General features: G+C 47.2%; 1 protein-coding gene across 1 annotated transcript in view; it reads left to right on the forward strand.

Annotated features, from left to right (window-relative positions):
* The first annotated feature begins 468 nt into the window (after positions 1-468).
* LOC141092518 (fetuin-B-like) overlaps positions 469-16,803 on the forward strand; it is a 31,135-nt gene continuing 14,800 nt past the window's right edge. The window contains exons 1-3 of the mRNA XM_073578739.1: positions 469-790; positions 2,421-2,531; positions 4,331-4,418. Coding sequence (XP_073434840.1) covers positions 572-790; positions 2,421-2,531; positions 4,331-4,418 — 418 coding nt within the window. The 5' untranslated portion in view covers positions 469-571. The remainder of the gene's footprint in view (positions 791-2,420; positions 2,532-4,330; positions 4,419-16,803) is intronic.

Below are 16,803 nucleotides of genomic sequence, written 5' to 3' on the forward strand. Positions count from 1 at the left end.
CAAAAAGAAAACTCCCAGAGGCTCACGCAGGGAGAGCATGTGACTGTATTTCTTGTTTTTCCTGTGTCTGTGTATGAGAGAAGTAGCAGCCTGCTGCAGGTGCTGCACAGATAGAGACACACAAATGATGTATTCCTGATCTGTTAAGATTATCATATATTGTTCCTGTTTGTTCCTGAATAAGGAAGCTCTGTTGTCAAACGCTTGGAGAGGATCCTGAATAATCCGCTGCCAACAATTCTAGCATTCAACAACATTATGATATGAATAGTATTATAAAAGTAATAGTGGAAGTAAACTTTGTACATTGTGTCAAGGGCACAAATGATGAAAATCATTGATCATTTGCTTAAGGTTTGTACCTGACATTGCTGAATTATGTGGGATATTTGCCTAATCATTGACTCTTGTTTGCTGACATGTTGAAAGGGGTAAAGGTGATTTATCCTTATGATAGCCATGTATATAAGTGAGCAGGGAATATGAATTGTTTGCTGAGTACAGTGACCATAGTGAATATCGTGATACGTGAACAGACCAAATTTTCATCTTGCTCCTTCTTCTAGGAAGGATGAAGGTCACTACATTACTATTGATTTCTGCCCAGGTATTCCTTGCTATTGCTGGACGATCTCGCGGTAATAAAGAACCAGAGATAACTTCCATTGCTTGCAATGACCCTGCTGCAGAAGCTGCTGCTGATTTATCTTTACGTCAGCTAAATGCCAACCGAAGAGAAGGGTCTGTGCTCGGACTAAAACGAATTTCCAACGTACAACAACAGTTTGATGTAAGTATGATATAAATCTGATCTACAATATCAAAACTTACTGTCAGGGGTGGACACTGACAGCTTAGGGCCCCTGTGCAAGAAATGTGCTTGGGCTCCGATCCTTTTATGGCATCAAAGCTTCAGAATATATACAAACACACACATACATATATCTTCCATAGTCTACTTTATTACGTACTTTGCTGTCACTTATTACACAGTGCCCTCTATTGTTGTGTACGGCACTGTCCCATACATATAGAATTATATAGAGCCCTGCTCTTTATTACATACCGTCCTCTCTTGTTAGATATATAATGCAATGACTGATGATGGAGCATGGGAAAGCTTCTTTTGTAATGGAGGAGCTGATGGACTGGTCGTCTGGTCACTGACTGTTCCATCAGCAGTCATTTTATATTCTAACAAGAGAGGGGACTATGTAATCAAGAGAAGGTACTGTGAATAACAAAATAACAAGAATACACTATGTAAGAGACAGTGCTGTACATAACAGCAGAGAAAGCTATATAATAAAGGATGGCACCATATATAACTAGAGAGGATGGTATGTAATAAGGGATAGTATCATTCATAATAAAAGAGGAAAATATGTAACCAAGGACGGTGTTATGCATAATAAGTGAGTACACTATACTAAGGGACTGCACTATTCATAATATGTGCATACACTATATACTAAGGCACTGTGCTATACATAATAAGTGAGTACACTATATACTAAGGGACTGTGCTATACATAATAAACTAGGACACTATATACTAAAGGACTGTGCTATACATAGTAAGGCTGCATCCCTTATGCATTCCCCGCAGGTTCATTGACTATAACAGGCGCAAAAAATGCGGGGCGGTGACTTGAGCATGGCGCTCGAGCACCCACAATACTCAATCGAGTAACGAGAATAACCAAGTACTTTGATGCTCAGCACTCGCTCACCACTAGTGTTTTCATATTTATATATATATACCCCCTCGTTAAAGGTGCTTATATTGCCAAGTGCCAGCAATATCTCGTGGCCACCTGAGTAATTTTTACAGAGATATCAAACACTTTCTGAAGTTGTTCTTAGACATTGCTGCATCAGTGTAACTCAGACACCAAGCAACATAATTTAGATAATTTTCATGTGACTTGAATTAAACTGAACAAGAAAAACAGTACTTTGTCTTATCGCTTATTACTGTAACTGCATGTATCTATAATAATACATTGAAACGTCTCCAAAAGACAACCCCTTATCTAGACCAGATTGCCTATGAGTTTTTCCCAGTTCTAATATATATTATAGATACTGACAATATTCTTTAGGAAGGGCTGTGCCACCTAAAAGGCCACTTTTCAATGCAACTTTTGGGGGTCATCTCAAGGATGTTTCACTGTAAATCTTCTGAATATAACAGATAAAATAATCTGGTAAAGGTAAATGTGACCACATTGTCCTCACTTAATAATTGAGACTTCCTAGGCTATGTAAGCATGACCTAGCCAGGTCGAGGCCTGCACCACTTGCTATGTATGGAATTGATAGTTTGGGTTGATATATATTTGATGAAATTTAGAATGTTCCAACCATTTGTTGGTGAGATGTGAAAGTGACACAAAAATATTATTTTTCATTTACAGGAGGAGAATGGATTTGTATTTTATCTGACATTGGATGTTTTAGAAACTAAATGTCACGTACTGAGTCGTCAACTTTGGAAAGATTGTGGGGCCAAGCCTCGTCATGAAGCAGTAAGTACATCAGGACAACCATTGTTTCAGTCTTTATGTAACAACCAAAGAATGATGTACTAAGAACTAAAGATGCTTAGCATGAAGAGATTGAGTAATTTTGGCATGCAGTAGTCATTAGAAGTGGTACTTTGTGGAGAATTTGAAGAAACACTCACTTTTTTAAAATCTAGGTGGATGTTATCAGCATTTTCTCTAAGGGTAAATACTTCTCGGCATATGATGCTGACCAATCATAAGCAGGCAACAACACTCAAAGGAAAGAACATGTGTCCACCACAGCTTAGGGCAGATTTCTCTGCATTAATGATACAGCTCTGATCTCCTGGTCTAACCTCCTGCATAAGAGTGCTGGGGGAGGGGCAGTGCTGCTGAGTTTAGCTATGTCACACTAAAAACCCGTGTTACAGCTGCTAAGAGACTGCAATCAGCCCAAGCACTGACAACTGGCTCAGCAATGCATCAGTGCTGAACTGGCCTTCAGTCAGTGCTGAGACTGGTTACAGCTGCCACTCACTATGTACTGAGCAGTGACTAAGCCGCGCCGGCCGCAACTGAAAGTCGGAGGCTGCTGGGAGGAATAAAGTTAATTTCCTACCATTAGCCTTGCCTTCAGTGTGGCAGCTGCACAGCTTTAGACTGCAGATTAACCCCTTATCTACAGGTTTGGGGACATGACATGTTCTCTTTAATTTGCAATAGCTGTGGAATAATTTTGATTGCAACTGAAACTATTATCATGCTCCCATAGACTTTAAAGGGTGTGTTCATTTTAATTCTTTTAATTCCATTGGGTTCCTTTTTGTAAATATAAGAAAGTCAGCCCGTTATATTTCTGGATATGAAAAGACAGATTACCCCTTTACGTTATGCTTCTAAAACCTCTTCCTATTGAACCTTTACTCTGGAATGCCTTGTGTGGGAACAATGAAATTAATGGATGACCATTTCTGAAATATAGCGGACACATAAATAGCTATGTATTTTGACTTGCCCTTAAACATGCACACTTAAATCTAGAAAGTGTATAGGTTTGCTTAAAGGGATTGTCCAGTCTTGGCACAAAAGTCTGTAACCATGTAGAATTGTGCATCCTCACAGCGTGCCTGGATCCACGTATCAAGTTTCTCCAGTGCCGGTGGTGAAACTGGGCGGTCATGTGATCACAAGTATGGGATATGCATACTTCTAGCCGCATTCATAGAGCGACTGCAGACTTTTTTGCCAAACCTGGACAACCCCTTTAATTAGGAAGAGAGAGATTGGCCAATGCTAGACACTTCTGTCTGTGCTTTTCTCCCAATTAGCAGGAGATACAACATGCTCAATCCTCCTTTCCACTCCAAGCAGAAGTCAGGGTTCACTTGTATTTCTCCCACACTTTGGGGAATATTTGTTAATCTACCATAAATAGAATTCTGTTATATTAGCAAAAAATGACTTTCTCCCATGCGCAATATTTATGACATATATTTGACACTTCATCGCTTATGTCCAAATAGGGAGCAGGGTCTTGCTGAAAATGGATATGACATGTCGGAAAAGGGGCTTGCCTGGGTGACACAACGTGCCAGAGTTGTGATACACATTTCAGATTATTCTTGGAAGTGGACATTAATGCAATTATATATTGCCATGAGCCTCTTTAAATCTTAGAAATTCAGTTAACTTTCTATTCAGCTGTCCATTTCATAGCAACATACGTTATATCGGTTGGTAAAATAAATACTGCTTGCTTGTGGCAATCTTGCTTTTTATTCTTCTTTATGGTAATTCTTAAATCTACATTATTGTTACAGGTCTTTGGACAATGCAAAGTGATATTCCATTTGAATAAGCCAAAAAGAATTGCTTTCCTCCAAAACTATGATTGCACATTGAGTCCAGGTACGACTCTTGGCTAAAACAGTAAAAGAAGGATACAATAACTCAAGGGTACAAAAGGCACAAAAGCAATGAAGTATTAGGGTTATTGGATAATGTTTGGAGTTAAATTGAAAGGTGCTAAAGTTGTACAGATGGCTGTCAGCCGAACAATGTTTCAGCAGATCATTTGGCCACCACTCATCACAGTTGACTCTCCTGTCCTCTATGAGAAAGCCTCTGTCTGACACATTGGTCGGCAGCATATGTCGTGCAGAAGAGTGCCACTGGCAGTCTGAAATCAGATATGCACCATTGACATCTTCCCCAAACATCAGTCAGCCAGTACCCACATACACATTAGACAATCTGCCAAACTTGTCCATATTGGTGGGTTTGTCCCTCATCAGTCTAATTTATATGGGGTGTGAGAATCATGTGGGAATGGTGGATGAGGGCAGGTATATCTCGCCCAGATTCCTTTCCTATGTGGCCTAGTCTGGTCAGTATCGCACCTGCTTACTAATGGATAATGGGAGGTGGATATATAAGGATGCAAGGTGGTTGTGTGAGTGTCTCAGCCTGGGAACACAGAGAGCCTGTCTGTGTGAGAGACACACACGTGAGTGGAAGCAGTGCCCACTGCAACTGTGGTTTGGCTGGACGGGAGAAGCCCGCCAGTTGGTAGTTAGGTTGTCCATTGTTTAGTTAGTGCCGGACAGGCAAGGATTTGTTTTATGTTTTATTTCCTTTTGCATTGCTTTCACCGTTAATAAACCTGACCCAGGGTCAGTTATACACGAATCCCCGCTCTGCGCCTGAGTTTCATGCTGACTGCACGTGACCTTTGACCCCAGCAAAGGCGATCCCGGAGTGTTTTATCACATTGTGGTGGAGAACGCGGGCATCACGTTGCAAGCATGAGCATGGAGGACGTGGTGAAAGCGCTGGTACAGTCCACCGCCGTCCAGCAAGAAGCTAATCGGGTGATGATGGCCCAGCTGAAGGAGTTGGTGGACATGACAGCTACCGATCGTTCGCTTCTCCAGCAGGTGGCGCAGCGCTTGGCAAGCTTACCTGAGCTTAACCTGGAAGCCGAGTCGAGAGTGATTCACGTGAGTCGGTACTGGCAGAAAATGACGCCTGATGATGACGTCGAGGCATACCTGACCACGTTTGAACGGACGGCGGTGCGAGAAAAATGGCCGAAGGCACGATGGGCCGGCCTGATTGCCCCGTTTCTTTCCGGTGAGGCCCAAAAGGCGTATTATGACCTGGAACCTGAAGCTGCGCAGGACTTTGACAAATTGAAAGCCGAGATCTTGGCCCGGCTGGGAGTGACGACCGCTGTCCGGGCACAGAGAGTGCATCAATGGACTTATCAGCCGGATAAACCACCGCGGTCCCAGATGTTCGACCTGATCCACGTGACGAAGAAGTGGCTACAACCCGAGGTGTTGACAGCGCCAGAGATAATCCAGAGAGTCGTCCTGGACAAGTACCTGAGAGCTCTACCGCCAGCCCTGAGGAAGTGGGTAAGCCATGGAAATCCTACGACGGCAGATCAACTGGTGGATCTGGTTGAACGTTACTCCGTGGCAGAAGGACTCTGAGACGACGCTACCCCACCTCGTTCTTCATCGTCTCCACGTGGAACCGGTAAGACTGTTCCAGGGAGTAGGGGAGATGGAAAAATCCCTAAGACAGTGGGGGAGGAAAACGGGACTGCCCACACTGCGAGGCCGAGAGTAACGAACTATGGTCTAAGCAAGGGGCCCGTTAGGTGTTTACGCTGCCAAGAGATGGGACATATTGCTGCGAACTGTCCGGTCACTACTGAACCCATGCAGTGCGACGTCACAGACTCTAAAAACCGCATGTCTATGGTTGCACGGGTAGTGAGTGTGAATGCCGTTCAAAAGGATGTGGAAAAACACTTGTGTGATTTAACTGTTGATGGCAAAAATGTGGTGGCATTGTTAGACTCGGGAAGTGTGGTGACTCTGGTGAAGGCCAGTCTGGTGCCAGCCCCGACTGGGCCATCAGACAAATTCTCTGTAACGTGTGTGCATGGAGACACCTGTTCGTACCTCACCACAGTCATATGCATTACAACTTCCTATGGGTCTGTGCAACATAAAGTGGGACTCGTCCCGGCGTTATTGCATGATGTTATCCTGGGCCGGGATTTTCCCCACTTCTGGCAATTGTGGGAGAATCAGTTGATGCCCTCGGGTAATAGTGTACATGATTCTTCTCCCAGGGAGCGTGTGGGTCCCGAACCCCTGGAAGAGGTCTCCCTGGAAGACTCGAGGGAAGAGTCTGCGGGAAATGACCTGCAGTTCCCGTTTTCAGTCATGGCGGGTGATAATGAGGAGACCGGGGAAGAGGAGGAGGCTGACAGCCGTCCACCTCCCCGTTTGCCGGATTTAGAAGTTCAGAAAGATGACTTCCAAAGCGAGCAAATAAAGGATCCTACCCTTTCTCAGGCTAGGACAAATGTGAAAGTGATAAATGGGGTGCCCGTAGAACCTGGCTCTAGGCTGGCATATCCTTACATGGTTCTGGAGAATGATTTACTCTATCAGATAGAGAAAAAGGGGGAAGATACGGTGCAACTATTAGTCGTGCCAAAACCCTACCGGCGGCAGGTCCTGGACCTGGCCCACGGACATGTGATGGGAGGTCACCTGGGAGTCCAGAAAACCACCGAAAGGATATTACACTGTTTTGTTTGGCCAGGCATGCATCACGATATTCGTGTATATTGCGAGTCTTGTCCTGACTGCCAAGCCTCTGCACCTAAGCCCCGGTTCTGTAGCCCTTTGGTACCCCTACCTATTATTGAAGTCCCGTTTGAGAGGATTGGGATGGATTTAGTTGGGCCCCTTCCACGGTCTGCACGTGGACACCAACATATCCTGGTCATCTTGGATTATGCCACTCGTTACCCGGAGGCCATCCCTTTGCGTAACACGGCCACCAAGACGATTGCCAAGGAGCTGGTGCATGTGTTTAGTCGGGTCGGTATACCAAAACAGATACTCACCGACCAGGGGACCCCCTTTATGTCCAGGATAATGAAGGAGCTCTGCCGATTGTTACAAATCGAACCGTTACGCACATCCGTGTATCACCCTCAAACAGACGGGTTGGTCGAACGGTTCAATAAAACTCTGAAGCAGATGCTGAGAAAGGTGATAGACAAGGATGGGAAGAACTGGGACTATTTACTTCCGTATTTGCTTTTTGCCATCAGGGAAGTACCCCAGTCTTCCACGGGATTCTCGCCTTTCGAGTTATTGTACGCCCGACGTCCTCGCGGACTGTTAGACGTTGCAAAAGAAACCTGGGAGGGTCAGGTCACTCCATTTAAAACAGTGATAGATCACGTCACACAAATGCAGGACCGTATTGCGGCTGTTATGCCTATCGTCAAAGAACACATGATACGGGCTCAAGGAGCCCAAAAAAGAATTTATGATAGGGGCGCCAAGATCCGTACGTTTGCACCCGGAGATAGGGTGTTGATCCTGGTCCCCACGGTGGACAGTAAGTTCCTGGCAAAGTGGCAGGGCCCCTTTGAGATCAAGGAAAGAGTTGGTGAAGTAAACTACAAAGTATACTAGGCAGGTAAACGGAAACCTGAGCAGATCTATCATGTAAATCTGATAAAGCCCTGGAAGGATCGGTCTGCCTTGTCAGCGGAGCTGGCCCGTCCTGTCTGCTCGCATACCGTACCGGAGGTACGGGTTGCAGAGACTCTCTCGGAGCGGCAAAAGACGGAAGTCAGGCAGTTTCTACTTCACAACCAAAAGTTTTTCTCAGAAAAACCCGGGCAGACTATGCTAATGAAACATGACATCGTAACGGAACCTGGTGTCACAGTTCACGTAAAGCCCTACCGAATCCCGGAAGCGCGCCGTGAAGCCGTTTCCCGAGAAGTGAAGGCAATGTTAGAGTTAGGAGTCATTGAGGAATCGCACAGTGCGTGGTCCAGCCCGATTGTGCTAATTCCTAAACCAGACGGCACCATCCGGTTCTGTAATGACTTCAGGAAACTGAATGCGGTCTCAAAATTTGATGCCTACCCTATGCCCCGGGTCGATGAGTTAATAGATCGGTTAGGAAAAGCCCGGTATATTACGACCCTAGACCTAACAAAGGGGTATTAGCAGATCCCTCTGGCGGAGGCTGCCAGAGAAAAGACGGCATTTGCTACCCCAGAAGGTCTATTTCAGTATGTGTATATGCCGTTTGGACTGCACGGAGCACCAGCGACCTTCCAGAGACTGATGGATCGAGTCCTGAGGCCACATAGGCGGTACGCTTCGGCCTATTTGGACGACATTGTCATTTACAGCTTGGACTGGGAGACTCATCTCCAGAAAGTACAAGCTGTGATTGACGACCTGTGGGAGGCAGGTCTAACCGCGAACCCCAAGAAATGTCACATCGGGCTAGAAGAAGCCCGGTATTTGGGGTATGTAATTGGGAGGGGTGTTGTTAAACCCCAGGTTGATAAGATTCAGGCGGTCCAGGACTGGCCACAACCTGTCAACAAAAAGCAGGTGCAAGCCTTCCTGGGGATCGCCGGTTATTATCGCCGGTTCATACCCAATTTTGCAGCCATCGCTACCCCCCTGACGGATCTTACAAAAGGGAAAGACTCCGTCATGATTAAATGGAGTTTAGCGGCTGAAGAAGCCTTCCATAGCCTAAAACGGGCACTTTGCTCTCAGCCCGTACTGGTGACTCCAGACTTCCGCAGCGAGTTTGTGGTACAAACGGATGCCTCTGATACCGGTATCGGGGCCGTACTCTCACAAGTGAGGGACGGAGTGGAACACCCAGTCCTCTATCTCAGCAGGAAGCTGAATAAACACGAGCAAAGGTATGCAGTCGTGGAAAAAGAGTGCCTAGCCATTAAGTGGGCTCTAGAGGCCCTCAAATATTACCTGGTGGGCCGAAAGTTCAGGCTGATCACTGACCATGCCCCTCTCAAGTGGATGCACTTGAACAAGGAACGGAATAGCCGGGTGACCCGGTGGTTCCTTTCCCTGCAGGCCTACACTTTTACGGTGGAGCACCGCCCAGGGGTACAGATGGGGAATGCAGATGCCCTGTCCCGAGTGCACTGTTTGGCGGGTGTCATTGCTCGACCAGAGTGGTCTGAGCAGAAGGGGGGGATATGTGAGAATCATGTGGGAATGGTGGATGAGGGCAGGTATATCTCGCCCAGATTCCTTTCCTATGTGGCCTAGTCTGGTCAGTATCGCACCTGCTTACTAATGGATAATGTCACGGGGGCTTAGTTCAACTAAGGCTGAAATACCCGGGGCCCCTGTGGTGTCCCTTTTACTAGGGGAAACCCTGTCTGACCCTCAACCCAGGGTTTTTGCTGAAGGTGCAAATGCCTGAGCCTCCGACCTTTCCTTATCTCCTGCTCAGCCCTGCACTTAACCCTCCACCCTCCACCCAGTGAGGAGTCACACCACCAAAGCTCCCACACAAATAATGACAGACAGGGAGAACTTAAACTGCACTGCGCCGCACACACACAGGAATAAACAGTAATGTGAACAGGGAACAACTAAACACAAATATGGGAAGGAGAAAGGATAACGACGGATCATACGACACCAGATATGAATCTCTCTCTCTTGAACACCTCCACTCCAGACCGGAACCACTTGGTATGAAACACAAGCTATAATCGGCGACGCCCATATGCCAGTATGACTATTTAAAGACCGTGGGCGTGACTAACCTTCCAACCTGGTCTCCAGCAGGATTAACCCCCGAGAGCCTGAAGATTAAACCGGCGCCACTGAGGCTATAGTGGCTGGAGGTGGAACTACCTCTGCCTGCCGGATGCTGTGGTGTGAACAGCGTCCGACATGACAGTACCCCGTCTTCTACGAGGGACCCCAGGGCCCTCAAGACTCATAGGACCCGGCTTGTCCGGATGACGACGGTGAAAAGAACTGACCAGCCGATCCGCATGTATGTCTGAGGCTGGAACCCAAGACCTCTCCTCTGGACCATACCCCCGCCAGTGCACCAAATACTGAAGAGTACGGCGTACTACTCGAGAGTCCACCACCTTGGCGACCTCGAACTCTAACTCGCCATCCACCATGACTGGAGGTGGCATCGGCGTCGTGTCCACCAAGCCTACCACCTTTTTCAATAAAGCCCTGTGAAAAACGTTATGTATTCTGTACACCGCAGGAAGTTCCAACCGATAAGCCACTGGGTTAATGATGGCAGAAATCCTAAAAGGCCCAATAAACCTTGGACCCAGTTTTAAAGATGGGATTTTGAGTTTTATGTTCTTCGTAGCTAACCACACCCATTCACCCACACACAGGTCCGGACCTGGCACGCGTCTACTGTCAGCCACCCGTTTGTACCTGGCACTCATGCTCAACAAACGCTGTTTCACCCGCCTCCAGACTGATGACAATCGGGCTCCTAGCTGATCCTCCTCCGGGACACCCCCGGAGTCACCCTGACGTAAGGTACAAAACTGAGGATGTTGACCGTACACACAAAAGAATGGAGACTCTCCTGATGACTCTTGGCGGTGATTATTTAATGCGAATTCGGCCAGAGGAAGGAAAGTAGACCACTCCTCCTGGTTGTCGGACACAAAGCATCGTAAATACTGTTCTAGATTTTGGTTCATGCGCTCAGTTTGTCCATTAGACTGTGGATGAAACGCCGATGAATGTGACAACTTGATCCCCAACCTAGAGCAAAAAGCTTTCCAAAACCTCGCCACAAATTGCGTACCCCTATCAGATACTATGTCAGACGGTACTCCGTGGAGTCTGACCACCTCCTTCACAAATACCTGAGCCAACGTCTTAGCATTGGGCAAAGAGGACAACGCCACAAAATGCGCCATCTTTGAAAAACGGTCAACCACCACCAGGATGACCGTGTTCCCTGCCGAGGCTGGCAAGTCAGTGATAAAATCCATGGAGATTTCTGTCCATGGCCTATTGGGTACCCCCAGAGGCTGTAGCGTGCCAGCAGGACGGGTTCGGGGTGACTTAGCCCTAGCGCACGTGATGCAAGCTGCCACGTACGAGACCACGTCCTGCCGGATTTTGGGCCACCAGAAACGACGCGATACCAGCTCTAAGGTGCCCTTCACCCCTGGGTGACCAGCCAGTACCGAATCGTGGTGTTCCTTCAACACCTTAGGCCGAAGATGCAGGGGTACAAATGATTTGTTGGCGGGAAGTCCTGGTGGTACCTCCTCTTGGGCCTCGGCAATCTCCGCCTCTACCTCAGTCATGAGAGCCGAGACCACTACCCCTTTCTGGAGGATGGGTACCGGCTCTTCCCGAGGTTCTCCCCCCGGAAAACACCTAGACAAAGCATCCGCCTTGGTGTTTTTAGCCCCGGGACGGTACGTCACAAGAAAATTGAAACGAGTAAAAAACAATGCCCAGCGAGCCTGCCTAGGAGACAGACGCTTGGCCGACTCCAGGTAGAGCAGATTCTTATGGTCGGTGATAACTGTGACCTGGTGAGCAGCCCCCTCCAAGAAGTGTCGCCATTCCTCAAAAGCCAGTTTGATGGCCAACAACTCCCTGTTGCCGATATCATAATTCCGTTCGGCCGGCGACAGCTTCTTGGAGAAGTAGGCGCATGGATGCATCTCGCTCAAGGACGAGCCTTGAGACAGTACTGCCCCTACTCCCACCTCCGACGCATCAACCTCTACCACAAAAGGTTTAGACACGTCTGGTTGCACCAGAATGGGGGCTGAAGCAAAACTATTCTTCAGACGCTCAAATGCACGTATAGCCACCTCAGGCCAGTTCGCCAGATCGGCACCCTTCTTTGTCATGTCCGTGAGCGGTTTGGCGACAGTCGAAAAGTGTTTTATAAATTTCCTATAATAATTCGCAAACCCAAGGAACCGCTGGAGTGCTTTCAGACTCTCCGGCCTCTCCCATTGCAACACCGCTTGCACCTTAGCGGTGTCCATTTTAAAACCGGCTGCGGACACAATATATCCCAAAAAGGGCAACTCCTGGACAAAAAATAAACATTTTTCCAGCTTAGCATAGAGCTGGTTCTCCCGGAGCAACTGTAACACCTGCCTAACATGCTCCAAATGAGTGTCCCGATCGCTAGAATAAATGAGGATATCATCCAGGTATACAATCACAAATCTCCCCAGGACATGAGCAAATACATCATTAATAAAATGTTGGAAAACGGCAGGCGCGGTGGTCAACCCAAACGGCATAACCAGACTCTCAAAATGACCCTCAGGAGTGTTAAACGCCGTCTTCCACTCATCCCCCTGACGGACCCTTATGAGGTTATACGCCGCCCTGAGGTCCAGCTTTGGAAAACCATTTCGCCCCCGCTACCTGGTTGAACAAATCCGGGATCAACGGCATTGGGTAGGGATCACGGATAGTAATCTGGTTTAACTCTCGGAAATCCAGACACGGGCGTAACCCCCCATCTTTCTTCTTAATGAAGAAAAACCCCGCGGCTACAGGCGAGGACGAAGGCCGGATGTGACCTTTGCTCAGACTCTCCGCGATGTAGTCTTTCAGAGCTTGTCTCTCAGGACCAGAAATATTAAACATCCTGGCCTTAGGTAATTTGGCCCCGGGTTTTAACCTAATAGCACAGTCATAGGCTCTATGTGGAGGCAGTTCTGAGCAACCCTTCTCAGAGAAAACATCCGCGAAATCCTGCAAAGCCTCCGGCAGGCTGGGCGTCACGGCGGACACACATGTGGCCAAGCAATTGTCTTGGCAGAAACCACTCCATTGTACTATGTCCTGAGTTTTCCAATCAATTACCGGGTTGTGCCTGGACAGCCATGGAAAACCCAGGACCATTTGAGCTGGGAGATTACGGAGGACCCTACATGTAACCGACTCAGAATGTAGGACCCCAATGTGGAGTTTCACCTCTGCCACAAACTCAGTAATCTCCCCTTGAGGGAGGGGAACAGCATTAATGGTCACCACCTGTATGGGGTGAGGAAGTTTTTCGATCTTAAACCCGGCGGTGTGTGCAAACTCCTCATCTATGAGATTGGTGGCGGAACCGCTATCCACAAACACTGATATATGTAGCTCTCTGCCGGCGATAATAACCTTGGCAGGGAGCATACATTGAGATACCATCATGGAGGATATGCATACGCTCAGTTGGGTCTCCTCCATACCCTCTGAGCTTAACAGTTTTCCGCCGGTGTGACCCTCTTAGGTAGTACCGGGCAAACGTTAACATAATGACCTCCTTTACCACAGTAGAAACATGCTCCGGGCTTCCGGAATCCCGGAGCGCGAGGCTGAACCTGTGCCACGCCAGCAATCTGCATAGGTTCAGGGGACTCATCTACTTCAACCACACCTGCACCTCTGTTTTCCCCCAGAGGTAGCGTCTCCTGTGCCCCCTGACGAAAACGGCGATCAATACGTATCATCAAACTCATGGCAGACTCCAATGATGCCGGAGTCTCATACATCAGGAGGGCTTGTTTCACCCTCCCTGATACCCCATGAATAAACTGGCTCCGCAGTGCTGGGTCATTCCACTGTGTGTCTACAGCCCAGCGGCGAAATTCCGAACAATAGTCTTCTGCCAAGCGCTCCCCCTGGCGGAGGGCGCGGATTTTAGATTCCGCTAGAGCCAGTCGGTCAGGGTCATCGTAAATGAGCCCGAGGGCAGAAAAAACATTATCGACCGAATGAAATGTAGCAGAGTCAGCTGGTAAGGAAAATGCCCATGCTTGGGGGTCACCACTCAGTAATGACAACACCAGCCCTACTCGCTGGGCCTCATTACCTGAGGATATTGGCCGCATGCGGAAGTATAATTTGCAGGCCTCCCGAAATACGACAAATTTGCTGCGATCGCCTGAAAATCGTTCTGGCAGCGGAAACTTCGGCTCTGCACCGATACCTGCAGATGCCGTTTGCACCTTTGCTACTACCAGGCCCTGCTGCTGAACTGCCCCTTTCAACTCGGAGACCTGTATGGACAGCGCCGCCAACTGGCGGGTTATGGAATCTAATGGATCCATGGACTCCTGAAAAAATGTGGGCCGATTATAATGTCACGGGGGCTTAGTTCAACTAAGGCTGAAATACCCGGGGGCCCTGTGGTGTCCCTTTTACTAGGGGAAACCCTGTCTGACCCTCAACCCAGGGTTTTTGCTGAAGGTGCAAATGCCTGAGCCTCCGACCTTTCCTTATCTCCTGCTCAGCCCTGCACTTAACCCTCCACCCTCCACCCAGTGAGGAGTCACACCACCAAAGCTCCCACACAAATAATGACAGACAGGGAGAACTTAAACTGCACTGCGCCGCACACACACAGGAATAAACAGTAATGTGAACAGGGAACAACTAAACACAAATATGGGAAGGAGAAAGGATAACGACGGATCATACGACACCAGATATGAATCTCTCTCTCTTGAACACCTCCACTCCAGACCGGAACCACTTGGTATGAAACACAAGCTATAATCGGCGACGCCCATATGCCAGTATGACTATTTAAAGACCATGGGCGTGACTAACCTTCCAACCTGGTCTCCAGCAGGATTAACCCCCGAGAGCCTGAAGATTAAACCGGCGCCACTGAGGCTATAGTGGCTGGAGGTGGAACTACCTCTGCCTGCCGGATGCTGTGGTGTGAACAGCGTCCGACATGACAGATAATGGGAGGTGGATATATAAGGATGCAAGGTGGTTGTGTGAGTGTCTCAGCCTGGGAACACAGAGAGCCTGTCTGTGTGAGAGACACACACGTGAGTGGAAGCAGTGCCCACTGCAACTGTGGTTTGGCTGGACGGGAGAAGCCCGCCAGTTGGTAGTTAGGTTGTCCATTGTTTAGTTAGTGCCGGACAGGCAAGGATTTGTTTTATGTTTTATTTCCTTTTGCATTGCTTTCACCATTAATAAACCTGACCCAGGGTCAGTTATACACGAATCCCCGCTCTGCGCCTGAGTTTCATGCTGACTGCACGTGACCTTTGACCCCAGCAAAGGCGATCCCGGAGTGTTTTATCACAGGGGCCATAAGAAAAAATGGCTATATACTGTATACAGAGGATATAAAAATGTGCAAATCACTGTTAAAATGTGAGGTTTTGCATTTAAAAAAAATCATACCAAAAAAGAATAATAATTTCAGAACCTTTCAATCTTTAATGTCTTCTATAATGTGCACAATTCAATTGAAAAATAAATTGAAATAAAAAAAAAATAATGTGGTTGAATAAATATGCACACCATTAAGCCGGGGTCACACTTGCGAGTGCAATGCGAGAAATTCGCATCAATACCCGGCACTGCCGCCGGCACTCAGTACCGGAGTGTTGGCTGCATGTATTTGTATGCAGCTGAAGGCTCCGATCCCGAGTGCCGGCGGCAAGGCCGTGTATTGATGCGAGAGACTCGCGCTAGTTTCTCGCATTGTACTCGCAAGTATGACCCCGGCCTTAAACTAAAACTTTGAGGTAACCTTAAAAAAATAAAATAATGTGGTTGAATAAATATGCAAAATTTTATCCTTGGAACTTTTGACAGTATCCAGTCTTTTTTTCCACTACTGTAGTCTTATCAGCATGGCGCATTGGGAATTAACAATCTTTGCCCACTCTTACTTGCAGTAGCGCTCCAAATCTGTCAGATTGTGGGTCTGGGCTTTGGCAGGGCCATTCCAAAACGCATATCTTCCTCTGTCAAAGCCATTCTTTTGTTGATTTGGAGACAGAATTAGGGTTGTTGTCGCGCTGAAAGGTAAAATCCCACTTAATCTTCAGCTTTTAATTAGAGGCCTGATCATTTTGTTACAAAATTGACTGATATTAGGAACTGTTCATAATTCACTCCCACCTGATTAAAGTGCCAGTTTTAGCTGCTGAAATAAACAGACACATAATATGGTGATATTTTGTTGATCCATAGTGTTGGCTTTGTGTCAAACATACCTTTTGGAATTTCGATAAAAAAAATTCAACCCTGGTCTTCTTGCAGAAGTTATTGAGGAAGAAGATATTCTGAATTAATACAGCACAAAGGGACTGCAGTGCTTACCTGCCCAGGTCTCAGAACTAGTGCACTCTCAGGATGCAGCAAACCCATGTAATAAAGATGACAGCAACACAGGTTAAAAATAGTGAATCGACAACCACTGACAACCTACTAACTCATGGAGGGGGCGATTGCTTAGTATTAGATTGCACTAAAAAGGCTTGTATAGAGCGCTGTTCACACACAGGTAATGCACAGAAGATATTCTGAACCAAAAATAATAATTATAAAAGAGAGGACTCTAAACATAATATGTAACCCCCAAAAAATAAGAAGTCATAACCTCCATATAATAATTTAAATGAAAATTTTAT

This window comes from Dendrobates tinctorius, unplaced genomic scaffold, assembly GCF_039654945.1.
Source record: "Dendrobates tinctorius isolate UK_male_01 unplaced genomic scaffold, ASM3965494v1 ptg000060l, whole genome shotgun sequence".
Classification (NCBI taxonomy): Eukaryota; Metazoa; Chordata; class Amphibia; order Anura; family Dendrobatidae; genus Dendrobates; species Dendrobates tinctorius.